Genomic DNA, 17,689 nt, shown 5'->3' with positions numbered 1-17,689 from the left:
CCAGCCCATATCACCCTGCACGGAAGTATTCCCGTGAGCGCCCGATGCGAGGCGACCCACTGACCTTCGGTTTCCATCGAGTCCTGATTGTAGCCCTGACTTAAATCAAACAACCGCATTTGCAAAAATAAGTCCTGGAACCATTACACCTTTCCACATACCTCGGAGGACCTCGTACCTATTGTATCCCCATAGCGCTCTCTGCTTTATTATGGCTGCATTTCTCTTCCCCTTCACTGTTATTGTTTTTTCCTGTGTTTCCATACATCTATTGTCTTCGTTTATCCATATACCAAGGTATTTATATTCTGTTACCCGAGGTATTTCTTTGCCCTGTATATCCACTGTCTGTTCAATGTTTTCGTTGAGTACCATAACACCTGATTTTCTAACACTAAATTAGATATTAGCCGGACGTTGCAAATCACTTTGCTTGTTAGCTAGCAACACAATGTAGTCCGCATAAAATAAACCTGGGAGCCGCTGCTCTATTTCTGTACCCGCCTGTTTGTATGAAAGATTAAACCCGATATTACTTCCTTCCAGCGCCCTCTCCATCCTCACCATGTACATCATAAACAGCAGCGGGGATAAAGGGCACCCCACCCTCAGTCCCTTGTTGATATGAACTTTCTCCTCGCTCCTCATCCCTTCCCATTCAACGCAAACGGTGTTTTCTAGGTAAATCTCTCAAACGCTCTAGACAATCGTCACCTAAGCCTTCCCCTTCCATAATATCCCACAAAATGTTGCGGTCTATGTTGTCATAGGCTCCTGTAATGTCTAAAAACGCCACATTTAACGGTCTGCTTTCTACGTTTCATATTTCAATACACTTAGTAAAAACAAATAAGTTATCATCTACCTATTCTGAATCCATTCTGAAGATCTCCCAAAATGCCATTATTCTCTGACCATACTTGAAGCTTATTCTCTGCCCATGCTTGAAGCAATGCAGGCCTGATTGCCTGCATTGCTGCCCTGTATATTACCGATGTAATGGTCAACGGTCTATACGAGTGAATCTTATCTTTCTCCCACTTACCTTTGTAAATTAAATTCATTCTCCTTTGTCGCCAACTGTCTGGTATTTGTCTATCTTTTAAAGTTCTTTCCACTGCTTTCTCCACAGCTTCCTTACTTTTTGGTCCTAGTTCATTAATCAGTCTAACGGGAACCTCGTCTAGGCCCGCGGCTGTGCCCTTAGGAATTTTCTCTTCCGCGTTCTTCCAGTTCACGTTTGTCAGCACCTGCTCTTTTTTCACTTGGGTCTCTTTCATGCTCTTTTTTTCTTCAAATACAACCTCGTCATTGGCTTGGAAAGATTCGGCTGTTATTTTTCGGATGTAATTTATTCCCGCTTCTCTTTCCAGTCTGTGGTCATCTTCGTCTAGGACATGTTGTTGTATTGTTGTTGACTTCCTGCCTAATAGATTTATGTGGTTCCAAAATATTCTAGGTGCGGCCTTTTTTTCCTCAAGGATTCATGACAACCAACGTTCACCTTCACCTTTAAATTTTGCTTGCACCAGTATTTGAACCATAGACTTTTTCTCCCGGTCTATTTGCCATTTACTGGTTACTTCATCCTGCGGCAACTGCGCCTTCTTTGCCTGCCTGTGCTCTCGAGATGCTTTCTGTCTTTCTTTCCGCGATCGCTTCTCGTATTTCCCTGTTCCACCAGCTTTTCGGTTTCTTTCTTGCTTTCTAACGAACACGTTCTTTCTCTTTCCGTATTTCTGTCGTTATTACACTTAGAAGCTTACCATATTCCCACTCTTTACTTGGCCATTCGCCAAGTTCTTCCTCGACTCTAGTGACTATATTTGCTATTTGTTGAGCTTTCAAATTTGGAATGGCCATTTTGCGCTCCTTGCTCTCTTTCGCAACTACATATCCCATTTTCAAAATGATGCGTTTATGGTCACTCCTTATGCTGCTATGCCCTACCTAATCAATGACCGTTTCTCTCAACTTATCATGAATTCGTTTTGTCATCAGACAGTAATCAATGGTCGATTGCCGGTTTCCCACTTCCCACGTGATCTGCCCTTCACACTTAGGCCCTGTGTTCACAATAACGAGGCTATGTTGCTCACAAAGGTCCAGCATTGACTTCCCGTTGCTGTCGATATAGCCATCTAATTCCCGTATGTGGGCATTCATGTCACCTAATAGGACAATTTCAGCACCATTCCCGAAACCCTTTAAGGGCCCCTGAAGCGGTTCGGACAAATTTTGTAGACGCGTAGGGTACAGCTTAAGTAGAACATTCGCACCACAATTTAAGTGAAGCGTTACGTATTAATGGAGCTACAAGCGATTAGAAGTTACCCTCCTCCCTAGCCATGCTTTACCTCCTCAACTCGTTCGCCGAGCGAGCGGGGCTAAGCTCCGCCTTCACTGGTTTGCGTCACGCTGCGACGTCACATCGTCCACTTCCGGTTGTTTTGGAGCCCGCCCCCGCCTGCGCGAGATCTCTCCGCTAGCCGCTTGGCCATCGACCACAAGCGAGAGCTATCGAAGCAGCGTGCGTTGCGAGCATTCTGTCGTAGCGCCGAATGTGTCTGGTATTCCGGTAACCACAGGCGAGCTGGTCATTTCGGCAAATGACTGGAGGCATGAACTCAAGCTGATGAAGGAACTTTAGCGTAAACGTACGTGAGCGGCCTGATCGGTTTGCACGGTCAAGACACTTGTTGGCGCAGCGCTTAACCAGCCAAACAAAGAGCTAATATTGCTCTAACCAAGTGTAAAACATTTTAACATTTATACAAACAACGTGTTGATTACACTCCTGCGAAAAATACACACCAGCAGCAAAGAAGAATACACTTCGTTGCTGCTACTGTGTATGGTTGAGCTCTGTGCCACCAGGTGGCTGCACCGTGCAGACCATGCACATTTGCCCTTCTGCTCATGTTATGGCTCATCCCGTTACGGCACAGTCAAGCGGCCAGACCCTGTCCCCTTGCGCTTGCGTTTGCCCTAATACCGGACTCGCGAAACGCTATTGCGTTAGTAATCTTCCGGTGTAAAGTGACGGCCACAAACGCGCAAATCCTGGCGCCTATCGGATAGCGGCAGTCCGATGCGCAGCAGCCAGTTCGCTCGTACGCTGCCTTGCAGAGGGACACCATGTCGCAGCTTGACATATTGCCAGTCGCTACGTTTGCAATCCACAAGGCAACAAAGTCGAATCATAGTGCTCGCGAAAAGACAGACTGACTCTGACCGCGGAGCTCTTGTCAAAATGGAGTACCCCAGACAACACTCGATGTCCTGAGTACGTCCTCAAAAGGTACAAACGTCCTCGTCCGTTCTGTGTCGTTCTGAGGATGTCCTGGGGACGTCATGAAAAGGTAGAGGCGCCTTCGTCCGTTCTGCGTCGTTCTGAAGATGTCCTGAGGATAACAGTTGCAGGATTATCCTAGAATTGTCCTCAAAAGGACGTGTTCAGGATAACAAATCTGTTAATCCCTTGGAAAGCTGCTAGTTGTGAAAGAAATGCCGTTTAAGTGTTGATTTATTACGAAATACAATTAAAAATAGCTGGTTATGTATAAAAGGCTATGAAGTTACGATGATAACCTAATTAGACGTTTTGCCTGAACTGAACGAACATCGGCATAAATAAGTCGTCGATGCAATTTTGGTAAATGAGCTATATTTTTCCTTAGCCGTCTCCCTTACGAACTGCTTGGCAAAAAAATAAGCGTTGTAAAGAATGACATTTTGTTCAATATCGCCGCCCCCGCGTTTTTTTTTTTTTGGCCGCTGGCAACACTGGGATGAAGTAAAGCCAAGCCCGAGCCTCCCATTTTGGCGGGGCGCTCAATCAAAAAGATGGCGCAGTGCGATGCGGTCGCTGATGAAGTCATGACAGCAAAAAATGACCTCAAGCCAGATGTGAATGCCGGTGAGTGCTGTCCAGCCTTCTGAAAACCGTGGTGTTGTTTGTTGCGCTCGTGATGGAGGAAAGTAGTGAACGACAGTTTCGCCGGGAGCGAAAACGGCGCGTTGATGCGTGTGTTCATTTCCTAAGAGACGTTCACAATGACTTCGCAGCGCCGGCGTGCAGCGCCTCACATGCAACGGAGCCCACACAGGCGCTGTCTTTCGTGTCCGGCGCGGATGACTGCGGTCACGTGGAGAATCAGCGTGAAATGAATTTGGATGATAGAGAGATAGCGCAATTTCCTGAGTTGAGTCCAGAGCTAGCACGTTTTGTTCATGACGATGTGCAAGTGGTGTGTCAGCATGGCGTAGTGGACACTGAGTTAGTGAGTGACCTAGTCAGCGGTTCTTTATCTGATGGCGACGTGGACTCGTTGCCTTCGACCATTTTGTTGCAACACGAACAACGCCAACTCCAAAGCAGTGATGCACAAATCACGCAGGACTCTGAATCTGATAGTGGCGAGAGCAATGTGTTGACCATACGGCAGATGTTGCAAGCATGGGCTGTTGAATCGCGCTGCCCTCAGGCCGCGGTCACGTCACTATTGGCAGTTCTGCGAAGCCACAGTTGCCTTTCGTCACTACCGTCGTCTGCTAGAGCTCTTCTGCGAACTCCAAAAAGGGTCCTCAACATCAAAGAGCTAGGAGGAGGGAAATTTCACCATTTTGGCCTAGAGGCAGGACTGCGGCAAACACTTCTTGGCCGTGAGCACTTGCTTGCCGAGCTTAGTCTTAGCTTTAACATTGATGGTCTGCCACTAGCCAAGAGTTCGAGAGACCAATTCTGGATCATCCTCGGCCGCATCCGAAATTTTGAAGATCGAGAACCATTTGTTGTCAGTGTTTTTTTCGGCAAAACCAAACCGCAAGATGGAAATGAGTTCTTGCAGTGCTTTGTTGAGGAAGCCAAAGAACTGCTGGCGGAGGGCCTTTCTGTTCATGATGCATCAGTTCCTGTGAAGCTGCATAGTATAACTTGTGATGCACCTGCTAAAGCCTTTGTCCTTTATATCAGGAGCCACACAGGATATTTCAGCTGCACAAAATGCACCGTCAAGGGAATGTATAGAGCAGGAAGAGTTTGTTTCCCGACTTTTGCTAACACCCTCCGTACTGATAACAGTTTTCGCAACCAGAGTCAGGAGCAACACCACACAGGCCGCAGTATTTTGGAGGAGCTCCCAATAGATATGGTAAAGGATGTGCCTTTGGACTACATGCACCTTGTCTGCTTAGGTGTCATGCAAAAACTCCTTGTTCTGTGGGTTCGCGGGCCGAAAGAAGTGAGACTTGACTCTAAAGTTCGAAGTGAAACCTCTGAGAGGAACATTAAACTTGCAAAGTTCATTCCTTCTGATTTTAATAGGAAGCCGCGAAGTCTGGTGGAGCTAGATCGCTGGAAGGCAACTGAACTTCGCTTCTTCTTACTATACGGAGGGCCTTTAGTGTTGTCTTCTACAATCCCTTCCCACATGTATGAGAATTTTCTTACACTGCATGTGGCCATTACAATACTAGCCTCACCTAATTCAACTGCAAGTGAGGTTAGTTATGCAGGTGACTTGTTAAACATTTTTCTTCGAAACTTCATCAACATTTATGGACAAGAGCAAGTGTCGCACAATGTGCATGGCTTAAGCCACATTGCATCTGATGTGTTGCACCTAGGTTCCCTGGATGCTTGGAGTGCATTTCCATTTGAAAACTACATGTCAAACATCAAGAGAATGATACGAAAACCTGAACATCCCCTTGAGCAGCTCTGCAATAGATTGTCAGAGCAAAGAAATGCTCCAAAAAGGAATTTGGTACCATCAGAAGGCCTATTTTCTGTAGAGCATAACTGCGGTCCATTGATTCTGCCATTCCAAGGCACACAGTTTAAAAAGGCCACATTACCTGGCAATGTTGTACTGGTAGCTGGTAAGAAGAACAGCTGCTGCACACTAAATAATGGAACAATTATTATTGTGGAGAACTTTGTGCATGACAAGTCAGGCACACCCTTTGTGATAGGAAGAGAGTTCCTCCAAAGAAGAGACTTGTATACAAAACCTTGTCAATCAAGAATGCTTGGGATTTGCATTGCATCTCAGCTTTCTGGCTTGCGGTCCTGGCCAGTTCAGAGTATACTTCAGAAATGTCTGAGAGTGTTGTTCAAGAGAGAAAATATTATTTTTCCACTTTTGCATGCTGTTGTTCCGCAATAGTTGTCATGTTGCTGTACAGATGTTGCAATTTCATTTGTCCTCATTAGTGTAATGCTTTTGAAAATAAACTAGGTTTCTTTCTTTTTTTGCAAGGTGGCCTCTACATAGTAGTGAAATTTCCTGAAGAAGATGATGCTGTTGCCATTATACATAAAAACTGGATCGATGGCAACGGCTTCATGTGGCCTCCACAAACAAAATACATAAAAAGCTTGTTAAAAGCTGGGGCCATGCCTGGAAATGACTGGAGGAGTCTGCCTTGTGAAGTGGTTGAGGCATTTGGTAATATTTATTATTTTGTCCATTTTATATATGCAGGCTGCAGCCGTATTGCAATGATTGTGTACTCTTCGAACAGGTAGACTTGTCTGCTTTATTAAACATGTAAATTAACTAATTCTGCATGCAGCTTGCACTATGTTGAATTCTGTTCTGAAGCCCCACCTGTTTATGATAGAACCTATAGGTCATACCAAAGCTTCAGATCAAGCGAGTGAAAGGTGAATGTTGAGCTTGCAAATTAAATGTCGGCCACTATGTCTTCAAAGAGAACATGCTGTTATTTAAGCGTCTTGTACATACTTGTTCAGATAATTTTAATAGAAAGTCTTAAAACAAACTATTGCAGCTATAACTTATAACTATTCCAATCTGTTTTTATTCCAAATTGGCCATTAGCCCTCTGTGATAGGTCAAAATGGCTTGGGATCTGCCCATATTGGTGTGGCGCCCACTCATATGGGCTGGACTCGAAACATTCTGACCTATCAGAGACGGCTAATGACCAATTTGGAATAAAAACATAGTGGAATAGTTTTAGGTTGTAGGGCCTTTTTGTGGACAACTGCACAAGTGAGTGCCCACACTAGTTGAGGCATGTGGTTGTACTGCGTTTAACCATAGCTGACTAAACACTTCTGTAGCTGAATGTTCTTATCAAAAGAATAGGAGCATCTTTATTCACATAGAAAATGTTACTTCTGCCACTTTGCACCAGCAAAGTAGGCCATAGTTGATCATTGCAATAATAGTTCAGCATGGTAGTTCCATACAGCACTACACTATGTTGCTTACAGCGCAAAGAATGCCGTCACTATCTCCCGTATTCCATTGGTACCAATATGGAGAAGTTGGGGTAAATTGCTTTTATAGGTCAAAGCAGATTATTACAATGTGGGACCACAATGAACTGCTTAGTTAGATGAGGCTTTAACTGCAGTGATCTTGTTTTAAACGGTGCTTGTATTTTAATTCTTGCCCGCATTCAAATGAAATTTGCAAATTAATGCTGCCCATTTATTTATACTTATGCCATACTTGTCTTTCATTTTTGCCTTAATTTCCTACTCATATGAAAAATCAGTTAAGCCAGAGAGGGCATAGGTGAAATTATAGTTAATTGAGGTGTAGAAATAATGCAGTAAAGGGACATGAAAATGAACAAAAAGGTAACTGCTGCTTGTGGCAAGTAACCTTTTTGAATACATATGCAGTTTGAATACATTTAAAGTTCCAGTGATGTCCTGTATTTTTAAAGCCAGTGCAGAATAATATTGCCAATTTCAGCCAATTACGATGATGCTGTACGGGGCCTCAGAAAAGCTGAAGACAACTCAGACATCGCAAGTGCAAGTGAACGTGGCAGAGGAAAAAGGAAAAAGAAAAGAAGGTTCTACAGTGACGAAGACGAGATGCCACTCCCGCAGCCACCACAGTCTATGCAGAAAAGTATGCATTTTTTTCAGCTATCTGTAAAGAGGTGACAAAGATGTCATGGTCTTCATATTGGAGGGTTACTAGATTTGTGAAATACTGTTTACTAGTCTGCTATGCATGACAGTCATCAGCGGTGCTCTATATTGCCAGTGGACGTATAGCCAGGGAGTGGCACACTGGGCACGCGTTGCCCCCCCCCTCCCTTTCTCTAATCAACTGTTACACCTAGAGTGCTCAGGCAATTTTGTCATGTTCTCATGCAGGAGCAACACATAGTATTGCAGAAAGATCTGCAAGGATGGAACCGTCAAGTATTTCGACTGTTTCACAGCACTCGGCATATAATGGTATGGTTTCTTGCATGCATTTATGGTGCATAAATGAAGTTGTCAATTTTATAATGTAGTTTAAACATCTCATTGTTTAACTCAAAAGAAGCTGCTGATTGCATTGCCACAATTTTTGGTAATTGCAACTAAATCTGGTAATTTTTGCATCACTTGTTTTGCTATGCAGGTGCAATATGTGATGTGCAGGCCATCGAACCACATTTCGGTTTTACTTGTTGCTTGAAAGAGTTGTGGCATGTCATTTGCTCATTTGCTGCATGTTCGTATTTGTTATTATGTAACATTTGCATTCACAATTGTTATCACAGAGAGCTTGTATCACAGCACGTAGCAAATTTTAACATCGCTGGCTGCAGGGATGTCAAGCCCATTAACGTTTATGTAGCTGTCTGTGCACCTAACGGGTCTAAATATTGAACCTGAAACATTAGTATTACAAAATGTTTTTATACTATTAACAAGTACCGCTGTTATGATTGCAACGAGCAGAATTCTTTCCAAGTTATACCTTATGTTCTTGTGCAGAAAGAATGCATGGTACTGCAAAGCAGTCTGGAAAGGAGTCGCTGCACTCGTGGAACGTTCTACAGTGCTTTGCATATAATGGTAAGACCACTAGCTTGTGTTGGGTTAGCTTGTGTTTCAGCACACTGAAAGATAACCTTTTTGATCTGCTTGAACGATACGTGCTGTCATGGGTGTTGACGAAACGTCGCACCAAAAGCAAGCCATGGTTTACAAAAGAGGTGCGCAGATGCGTTGAAGAGAGACATTTATATGCATGCCTAAAAAGAAAATAATTGCAAGAATCAGTTCAGAAAGATTACAAAAGATATGAATAGCTTGGTTCAAAAAGTCAAATTTGCCTACTTCTAGTCCTTTGGTCACCCTAAAGGATTTTGGCAGTATATATTTTAAAAAATAGGAAGGGTGGGTTGTCCGTCCCACCACTTCATCATGACGGAATTATTGTTCACTATAGTGTTGAGAAAGTGAAGTGCCTTAAGGCGCTTTTCAGCTTAGTATTTTCTACTGCTGAAAGCAACATTTGCCCGGCCGACTATTGCCCTGACTTTATCAGTACCAAACCCATGGCAGCTGTTCTATTTGAAGAGCGAGGAATCGTGTCATTCTTAGGAATGCTTGAAAGAAAACAGTGCTACTACACCAGACAGTTTACCCACGATCCTGCTCTTGTGCTTTTTCTTTGTCAAAGTAGCTGCAGATTTTCTTCACTAAGTCATTATAAGACTGATTTTTACCTGATGAATGAAAACTTGCAAACGTTGTGCCTATCTTAAATCAGGACTTTTAAATATTGTTTCAAATTATTGACCAGTGTCTTTGACCAGTGTGACATGTAAAGTTTTTGAGCAGAAGTTTTATACTAATATGAGTCATCTTAGTGCATGCTCATTGTTAAATACCCATCAGCATGGTTTTCGCAGCGGTTACTCCTGTGTCACCCAGATTACAGAATTCGTTCATCACTTAACGAGTGCACGGGATATAGGACATTCTGTTGACTGTATATTTCTTGACATCTGAAAAGCATTTCATGTTGTGTCACATTCGTTATTAATAGAAAGATTATCTTGGTACAACATAAATGAGAATGTGTCTGTTTACATATTTTGAGAAGCCAACAAACAAAGACTCCAAGGACAACATAGGGATAGGGAAATTATTTGTATGCACTAATTGAATTAAAGAAATGATAAATTATTGGCAATGAAGGTGGATGAAAAAACAACTTGCCACAGGTGGGGAATGATCCGTCTTCGTGTTATGCATGCGATGCTCTAGCCAATTGAGCTACCGCGGTGCCATTTCCCCATCCACTTTCTTGGGTATTTGTTTTACTACAAGTAACCTTGGGAGTGTTAGCAAGTGCTACCACTCGCAAACCTTAGCGGCTGATTGGAACATCCTTTCTGCCGCAGGCGTCACGAGTACGTGATTTTTTTGGTTGAAGGCAACTGGTCAATAAACCCACGCCTGCTTCCTGAAGGCATCAATGTTGCCAGATTCGAGACACTCCATGCCACCTGAAGGCATCGATGTTGCCAGATTCGAGACCCTCAACAAGGGTCTGGAATCCGGCAACATCGATACTTTCAGGTAGCATGCATGGGTTTATTGACCACTTGAGGGTCTCGAATCTGGCAAGATTGGTGCCTTCAGGTAGCATGTGGGGGTTTATTGACCAGTTGCCTTCACCCAAAAAGATCACGTACTCGTGACGCCTGCAGCAGAAAGGATGTTCCACATCCGCTGACAAGGTTTGTGAGTGGCGGCGCTAGCTAACACTCCCAAGGTAAATACCCAAGAAAGTGGATGGGGAAACGGCACTGCGGTAACTCCATCGGTTAGAGCGTCGCACCCATAATCCGAAGACGTGGGATCGTTCCCCACCTGTGGCAAGTTGTTTTTTCATCCACCTTCATTTCCGTTAATTATTGATTTCTTTAATTCCATTAGTAACTACAAGTAATTTCCCCCATGTTTTCCTTGGTATCTTTGTTTGTAGGCTTCTCGTGATTATCGGGGCCCCTCAGTTAATCCCCTTCTCGTTGTTTACATATTTTGACACTTTTCATAAATGAATACAACCTACAAACTTTTACCACATGTTCTGGCATTTAGTTATAAATTACAAGCAATTACAATTAGGAATTGTGAATTACATAAAATTAAATTAAGAATTACAAGCAATTGGACCCAGCTGAAGTGATGCCTTGTGTTCTTGTGCAGAAAGAATGCATGGTAGTCCTGAGTGTTCTGCAAGGGAGCCACTGCAGCGGAGCTTTCCACGGCGTCCTGAATGTGATGGTAAGACCTCTAGTTTGTCTTAAAGTGGCTGAACAAAGTTTAACCTTGCATATTCTGTATAATTATTTTTAAAGTCTTTGTCCATCATTGACTAATACATATTGTGTTGCTGATTTAACTGACAAAATCAAAAATCACCACAAAGCAAAACAAGTTATGTATCATGCAGGTGCCAATGGGGCAAATCTTTAAATCTTTGTTGGATATCTCGGAATTTTCATTTACTCAAAAACCCACAAGCATCCTTTCACAAGGGGCCAGCTGCACAAAAATTTAATATGATGGCTGCATGGATTCGGTGTAGTCTGAGTGGTCACCCGAAAGTTGCTACTTATGCTACCGTATGCTCACTGTCTGTGTACATATTTCAACACTTTGTGTAAACGAATACAACCTACATACTCTCACTACATGTTCTCACATTTAATGGCAGGTTTTCTTTGCTACAAGCAGTGGGGTGTAGCTGACTGAGCCATTTATATTGAGTTTGCAAAATTGCTCATTATGAGTCCAACGCTAAATGCACGTTACATTGCAGAAAACAGCAGTTTAAGTTGCATCTCAACGCCATGTGGAGAAGGTAGATTTGAATTTGCAGACTGTTCTAAAATGCACACATTTTGTCAATGTGATAATTTTATTCGAAACTGCAGTGTATTGCTTCTATTTTGGTGACATTGCAGACAACGCTCAGAGTGACTTGCCAGGCTTGTGGCCGTGTGTTAATCGAACGGCGACACCAAGCTCAGGTAAGGTATGCATGGCTATCCAAATCAGCTCCAATACTATATTTGTGCTGTTTTTTTTTTTTTTTGAAGGCCATTACGACTGTAGGAGCCAGCCATTTGAGCATGAACATTTAGGTAGGTTGAGTGCATCATGTTCTAGTACCATGGCATGCCAATTTATTCCCTTTGTTGCATCGACACTTGTCTTTGCAAATAGGGTTGGAGAGACGACAGAAAACTAGCACCCATGCCCGCTCGCCTCTTACAGCTGCCTCTCAGCCAAGAAATGACTTCTCACGATCAGGTAAACTAAGTATATTGATTGCACTGCTGTTACTTATCTTGCCATAACTTGCAGGATCATGTGGGCTGAGCAGGGCTTCATTTCCCACTGCTGATGTACTGTCTAGTAAATGCATGTTACTTTTAGTTGATACTAAGTGATAATTTGAATGCTAAGTTTGGCCATGCTCTGTCATACAACAGGGCATGACTATTGCATGACTATTGCAGTATTGCTTTCTGGCACAGCAGAGAGTAGATTCCGTTGCAATTTAATTAGGCAATACTGCTGAATGAGCTTGCAAAATGTGATTACATTCATAATGCAACCTCGACGTTCGCATGCTATGCAACTGCAAACTTGTGAACTAGAAAACCTTGTTTTGCTATTGATGGACATTTCATTGGCAAAGAACCTTGTGCGGGAAATTCACTCTCAATGGCTAAATAACTTGCAGCACCTACCTCAAGGCCCACAAGCAGGTCGGTTTCAACCATAAATGGGCCATCTGGTAAGCAAAAAACTACATTCTATTAGACTGGTGTTCTAATTTGTGATGCTTTCTAGTGCTACGTATTCTGCCTGTGCATAATGCATGCCTGGATTCCTTGGGCTTTTTTTAACATAATGGTTAGCATCCAAAATCACAGTTGAGTGTGACACCCTGGACAAAATTTAAGATCGAAAATAACGTACAGCGCGAAGGACAAGGACTGCGAGAGACGACATACACAGCGCTGTATATGTCGTCTCTTGCAGTCCTTGCCAGTGCTGTGTATGTCATCTCTTGCAGTCCCTATCCTTCGCGCTGTACATTATTTTTGATCATGAATTATCAACTAGCCCAAGCAACCACCCTAAAATTGAAGACTTTTGTGCGCATGGATTTTTGCTGTCAATGTGAAATAGACAAGAAACTACGAGTGTGCATCATCCGAGTTTTCATTGTCAGCTTGCCTTGTCCACTACAGGTGGATGGCCTCTACCTTCCATCTCAAATTGGCTGTATGCTTATCTGCCAAACCTAACCTATGCCTGCGGATTTCTTGATCTCATCACTCTGTCTGCATAATTCTCTGCTGCCCTCAACTGCCTACTCTTCCCTTTATATATCACCATTCATCTGGTCTACCATTACATACATGAGACAACCTTTCCAGTTTCACTTCCCTTTATTCTAAACTAGAATGTCATTTGCCTACCTTCTGCATTTACATGTAAATTTTTTGTTTCATTGCTAATTGCACGATTGCCTTTTTTGTCAATTATCTTAGTTACCCAAGTTCTAGCTCCATGGGCTAGTGCTAGCAGAATACAATGATTACATACATTTCTTTTCGAATATGTCCGTAAGCTGCAGATTTTTATTACATTGTTATTGTTACCTCAATCTTTGTAGATTTTGAACACCAGGTCTTCAAGATCTTGCAAACAATTTTAATGAGGGTTGAGCACCAAGGGCGCCAACTTGATGCCATTGCACAACAGCTATGCAGTGGCCCTGTGACAGTTGGGCCCGCAAAGGATGTGGTCCCAAAACCATTCGAGGACATCGAGGCATTCAAAGAATTTGATGCCGAGATGGCATTCAAAGAATTTGATGCCGAGATATCAACAAATGAAGGAACAAGGACACGCCTGGTCTGATATTTTTTCTTCTCTTTACTTCCTCTATCAAATGTACTTGCATATATGAAACTGACATTCCAGTGCACGTTTTACAGGAATAGTGGTGCAGAGCAAAACATAACACTGACACTAGGAGGCACATAAAAAGGACAACACACTGCGCTACAAGCAACAGTGATTATTCTCAAAACCAGACTGCTTCTATACCATCAGCCTCAAGCAGACATAGATCACGTGGAAGCACTGAGACATGCGCTATGAAAATCACACCATCGAAATTGTCATTACTTACGCAGGAAAGCTAACTCCTTGGGAAATAACGCTATTGATGGCTTGTTAATGCAAAATTCACCAAGTATGTCGATATGCTCTGCCTCAACAATCAATAAGGTGACCTCTCTATATCAAGCAACAATGATGGCGAAAACATTATTGTTGGCCAGATTGCTGAGGCCGAGCATATCGACGCACTTAGTGAATTTTGCATTAGCAAGCCATCAATAGTGTTGTTTCGCAAGGAGTTAGACTTCCTGCATAAGCGGTGACAATTTGTTCTGGTAGATTATCGTGGGTCGTGAATATGGTTCGACAGTGCGACTTGCATAGTGCATGTCTCAGTGCTTCCACGTGATCTATGTCTGCTTGCCACTGATGGTATATAAGCGGTCTGGTTTTGAGAATAGGTTGTTGCTAGAGCACTGTGTGCTATCCTTTTATGTGCCTCCTAGTGTCCATGTTACATTTAGCGCTACATCAAAAGTATTCCTGATGATTCACCAACAAGCCCCGTCCCCGTCACTACCCATGTTTTACAGATGCAGCAATTTCATGGTCTTGGAGGCAGCAGCATAGGACCCGCAACACGGCGCATTTTAGGAATTTTGCTAAGCCAAAAAGTGGCAGTGCAGTACAGTTGGCTTGGCAAAAAAGGAAAGAAAAGTTTTTCTGCACTGCAAGTGGCTGACACAATCACAAGTAAGGCATTGGCTGCCTGAATGTTTATATTGCCGGTAAAAAGAAACTTGGTAGAATAATTTCCTTTCTCGCTTTCAAAAGTCAAACTTGTATGGGTATGCATACTTCGTAAATGTCAAGCTGAGGAGTGTTAAACCAGCTGAGCCAAGTACTATTGTACTTGGGCAAGCTAAGATGGCTAATATGTAATTTCCTGTTGTTTCTGGATACTGTTAATGTTTTGCTTTGAGCTTGTATATGTACAATGTTGTATAAGTAATCTCCAGTGGATCTTTCAGGGGCTGTAATGCAAAATTTTCCCACATCAAAAAGAAATGATGTCGAGAGTATAATAAAGGTGTGGCTGCGCCACTCTGGCGAAAAACTTTGAAAACAGCAGGCCAAGGCTGCCACATCTGAAAGTGAGTTTGGTATTTAGACTATCGTGAAAAATACTCAAAACATTATTATCCTACATGAATACTTAACATTTGAAGGCGAGTGTTTTCGTGCTTATGGGTTTGATCCCCATATGACAATTTGGATGCTGTCTGGCACCCAACATAGCTGCATGGGCTGCCTGTTTGAGAAGTTACACTTTGCTGTACTTGCAATATTTATATTCTTGTAGAACCATTGTCATTATCAGTGCTCATCATCACAGTATACATTTTCTTCTAGGCTCACTGGATGTGAACTCGGATTTCTCTGATTAAATGCCTGGAAATTCAAGATTTCAAGAGGAGTCAATTTGCTCAAGATTTATTGCTGGCCTTGGCAGGTGCCACCAGTCTATAATAAACTCTAGTCATTGGGAAACTGGTTATATTTGTGTTTGCTTTAGCAGGTGCCATGACTATCACCCGTATGCATTGCCTGCTACAAATACTTTTTAGAACCAGGTAGATTCATTTTCGTTGGTACAGAAAAATTACATTTTCTTGCAGCCAGAATTTCATCCATGATGCAAAAGGCAGAATTGACATCATCTGGGCAAGGTGCTCATGGCACCTTCAATATTGAGTTTCGTGCGATAGATGAAGTAGCCAATTCAATTTACAACCACACGTCAGGCAATTAAGCAGCACCAAACCTTACTGTGCATGTGTGTTGAAAACTAGCTGATCATGGTAAGAGCTTGTGCTACTTTTGTCACGTAATGCCCTGTCAGCATTGGCTGTTTAATATGTGTAAATTAGCCTTGTATATTACCCAGCAAGCCGAGGCACCAAGGCATTCCGTTCATTATGATCAACTTCTGGACGCAGCAATATGTGCAGCCCATAAGCATGCCTTAGTGTTATGTTCTGTTAAAAGCTAAACGACGTTATTGAATGCAAAAATTCTGCATTCAAGGAAGCCTACAGTGCACCCTAATAAGTCCTCAAAACATCCTAGAAAAATCCTTGTGGGCTATCTGAGGATGTTCCGAGGATGTGCCGAGGCCGGACATGAGGACCTTTCTAGGCCTTTGCAAGGATCAGTAGAGGATGTACTCAGGACGTTGCAATGTCCTCGAGGGGACGTACTGAGGACATACTCAGGACGTCAGAGTGTTGTCTGGGACGTTGTAACACAAGCAGACGACACTTGCTGTGCGCCGGAAGTGCTTAAGTGTACTGAAAAATTGTTCTTGTGCATTCTCTTTATGTTACTTTATTTTTATAAAAACAAATCAACTAACATTCCAACTATTACGAAGATCATTTGTTTACCATAAAGTTGGAAAAATTATCGATCACGTGCGCTGGTCAGTCATAGCTCGCCCCACTGACGTCATTTGGGTGATTTCGGTCATATGGGTATAGGCGGCTTAAAATTCCGCCGAGCAGTGTGCTGCGATCGGCAGCGATGTGTATATTTAAAATCTTATAATAAATTACACGCTTTACGCGGAGCACTTAGATGTGTCAATTAATGATCAGAAAGACCTACTCTAACGACTCAGTACGTTTGTAGAAAATCGTCAAAAGCGTTTCAGGGTCCCTTTAATATCAGCGCTTATGCATTCCACTAACCCTTTATTCTTCTCTGTGCAATTATTTCCGGTCCACAAATACGTAACGCCCAGCCAAGTTTTTTTCCCCCTCAGTGTACCTGATGACCAAAGATTCTCTTGACATTTCCAATTTACTCTTTTCCATTTGGCTCCCTGATGCATGAGCATTCCGACTCTCCCTCCCTTTCTTTCCGACTTAGCTCTGTTGCACCCTTCCCAAACATAATTCTCAATAACTGGCGGCTGTTCTGAATTTCTCTAACCGCATACACCCCTATTTGTTCTCTATTTAACTGCTCCTCAATCTCTGTCCACTTTTCCATTCTTCTGCCACCCTGCGTGTTTATGTAGCCTATTGCATGGCGATCACTCTTTCTTTCTTTCCTCCTTTTGCTGTCATCGACGGCGATGTTCTTCTGAGGTTTCCCTAGGGGACCTTCTTCATTACTATCTACTCTGGCCTCCCTAGCGCCCGCGGGCCCCCTGAAGAAGCAACAGCGCAACCACCAAGTCGCCAGCCCACTTCTCGTGCCAGCCTGTAATTCCACTGGATCCCGCCTCGTTTAAAACCACACAACTTCTCACTTCCCTGTTTACTTCGACAACATCGAAGCCTTACTGTCGGCTCATTTTCCATATTGCCTCATTAGCAGCCACTACGGCTCTTTGTACGTGACTGTCACGTACAGGCACCTCCGGCACCATGCACACCACGATCTGCATCTGAGGGGATAGCTCGCGCAAGTCGTCCACCCTCTTCGCCAGGCGCTGGGCTAGTCCTGGCCCTTTCCTGTTTAGGACGTCATTTAGCCCACCTACTACTATGACAAGGTTGCGCACGTGGGCATTTTCCGCGAGTTTTTCATTTGCTCGCTCCATGACAAAACCTAGTGTCCCCCCTGGAAATATCCCTACCGCCGCTCTTTTATCGCATTTCACCCTCTCCACAATTGCTTTTGAGCACCCAGCCAGGTTTCAGACGCCGGGGATAATAACCCTTTCACTCTCTCCTACCTCTCCCTGCTTCC

The 17,689-nt window shown here is 43.2% G+C and overlaps 1 protein-coding gene across 1 annotated transcript; it reads left to right on the top strand.

Annotated features, from left to right (window-relative positions):
* The first annotated feature begins 8,930 nt into the window (after positions 1-8,930).
* Positions 8,931-15,472, top strand: LOC126523696 (uncharacterized). Its single transcript, XM_072289026.1, has 11 exons — positions 8,931-8,982; positions 10,991-11,068; positions 11,752-11,817; positions 11,887-11,931; positions 12,065-12,100; positions 12,155-12,205; positions 12,537-12,590; positions 13,479-13,720; positions 14,524-14,683; positions 14,962-15,084; positions 15,344-15,472. Exons 1-10 carry the CDS (start codon positions 8,931-8,933, stop codon positions 15,051-15,053), a joined length of 876 nt encoding a protein of 291 aa, XP_072145127.1. The 3' UTR covers positions 15,054-15,084; positions 15,344-15,472.
* The last annotated feature ends 2,217 nt before the right edge of the window (positions 15,473-17,689 follow it).

This window comes from Dermacentor andersoni, chromosome 6, assembly GCF_023375885.2.
Source record: "Dermacentor andersoni chromosome 6, qqDerAnde1_hic_scaffold, whole genome shotgun sequence".
NCBI lineage: Eukaryota > Metazoa > Arthropoda > Arachnida > Ixodida > Ixodidae > Dermacentor > Dermacentor andersoni.
This window is presented reverse-complemented; position numbering and strand designations above follow the sequence as displayed.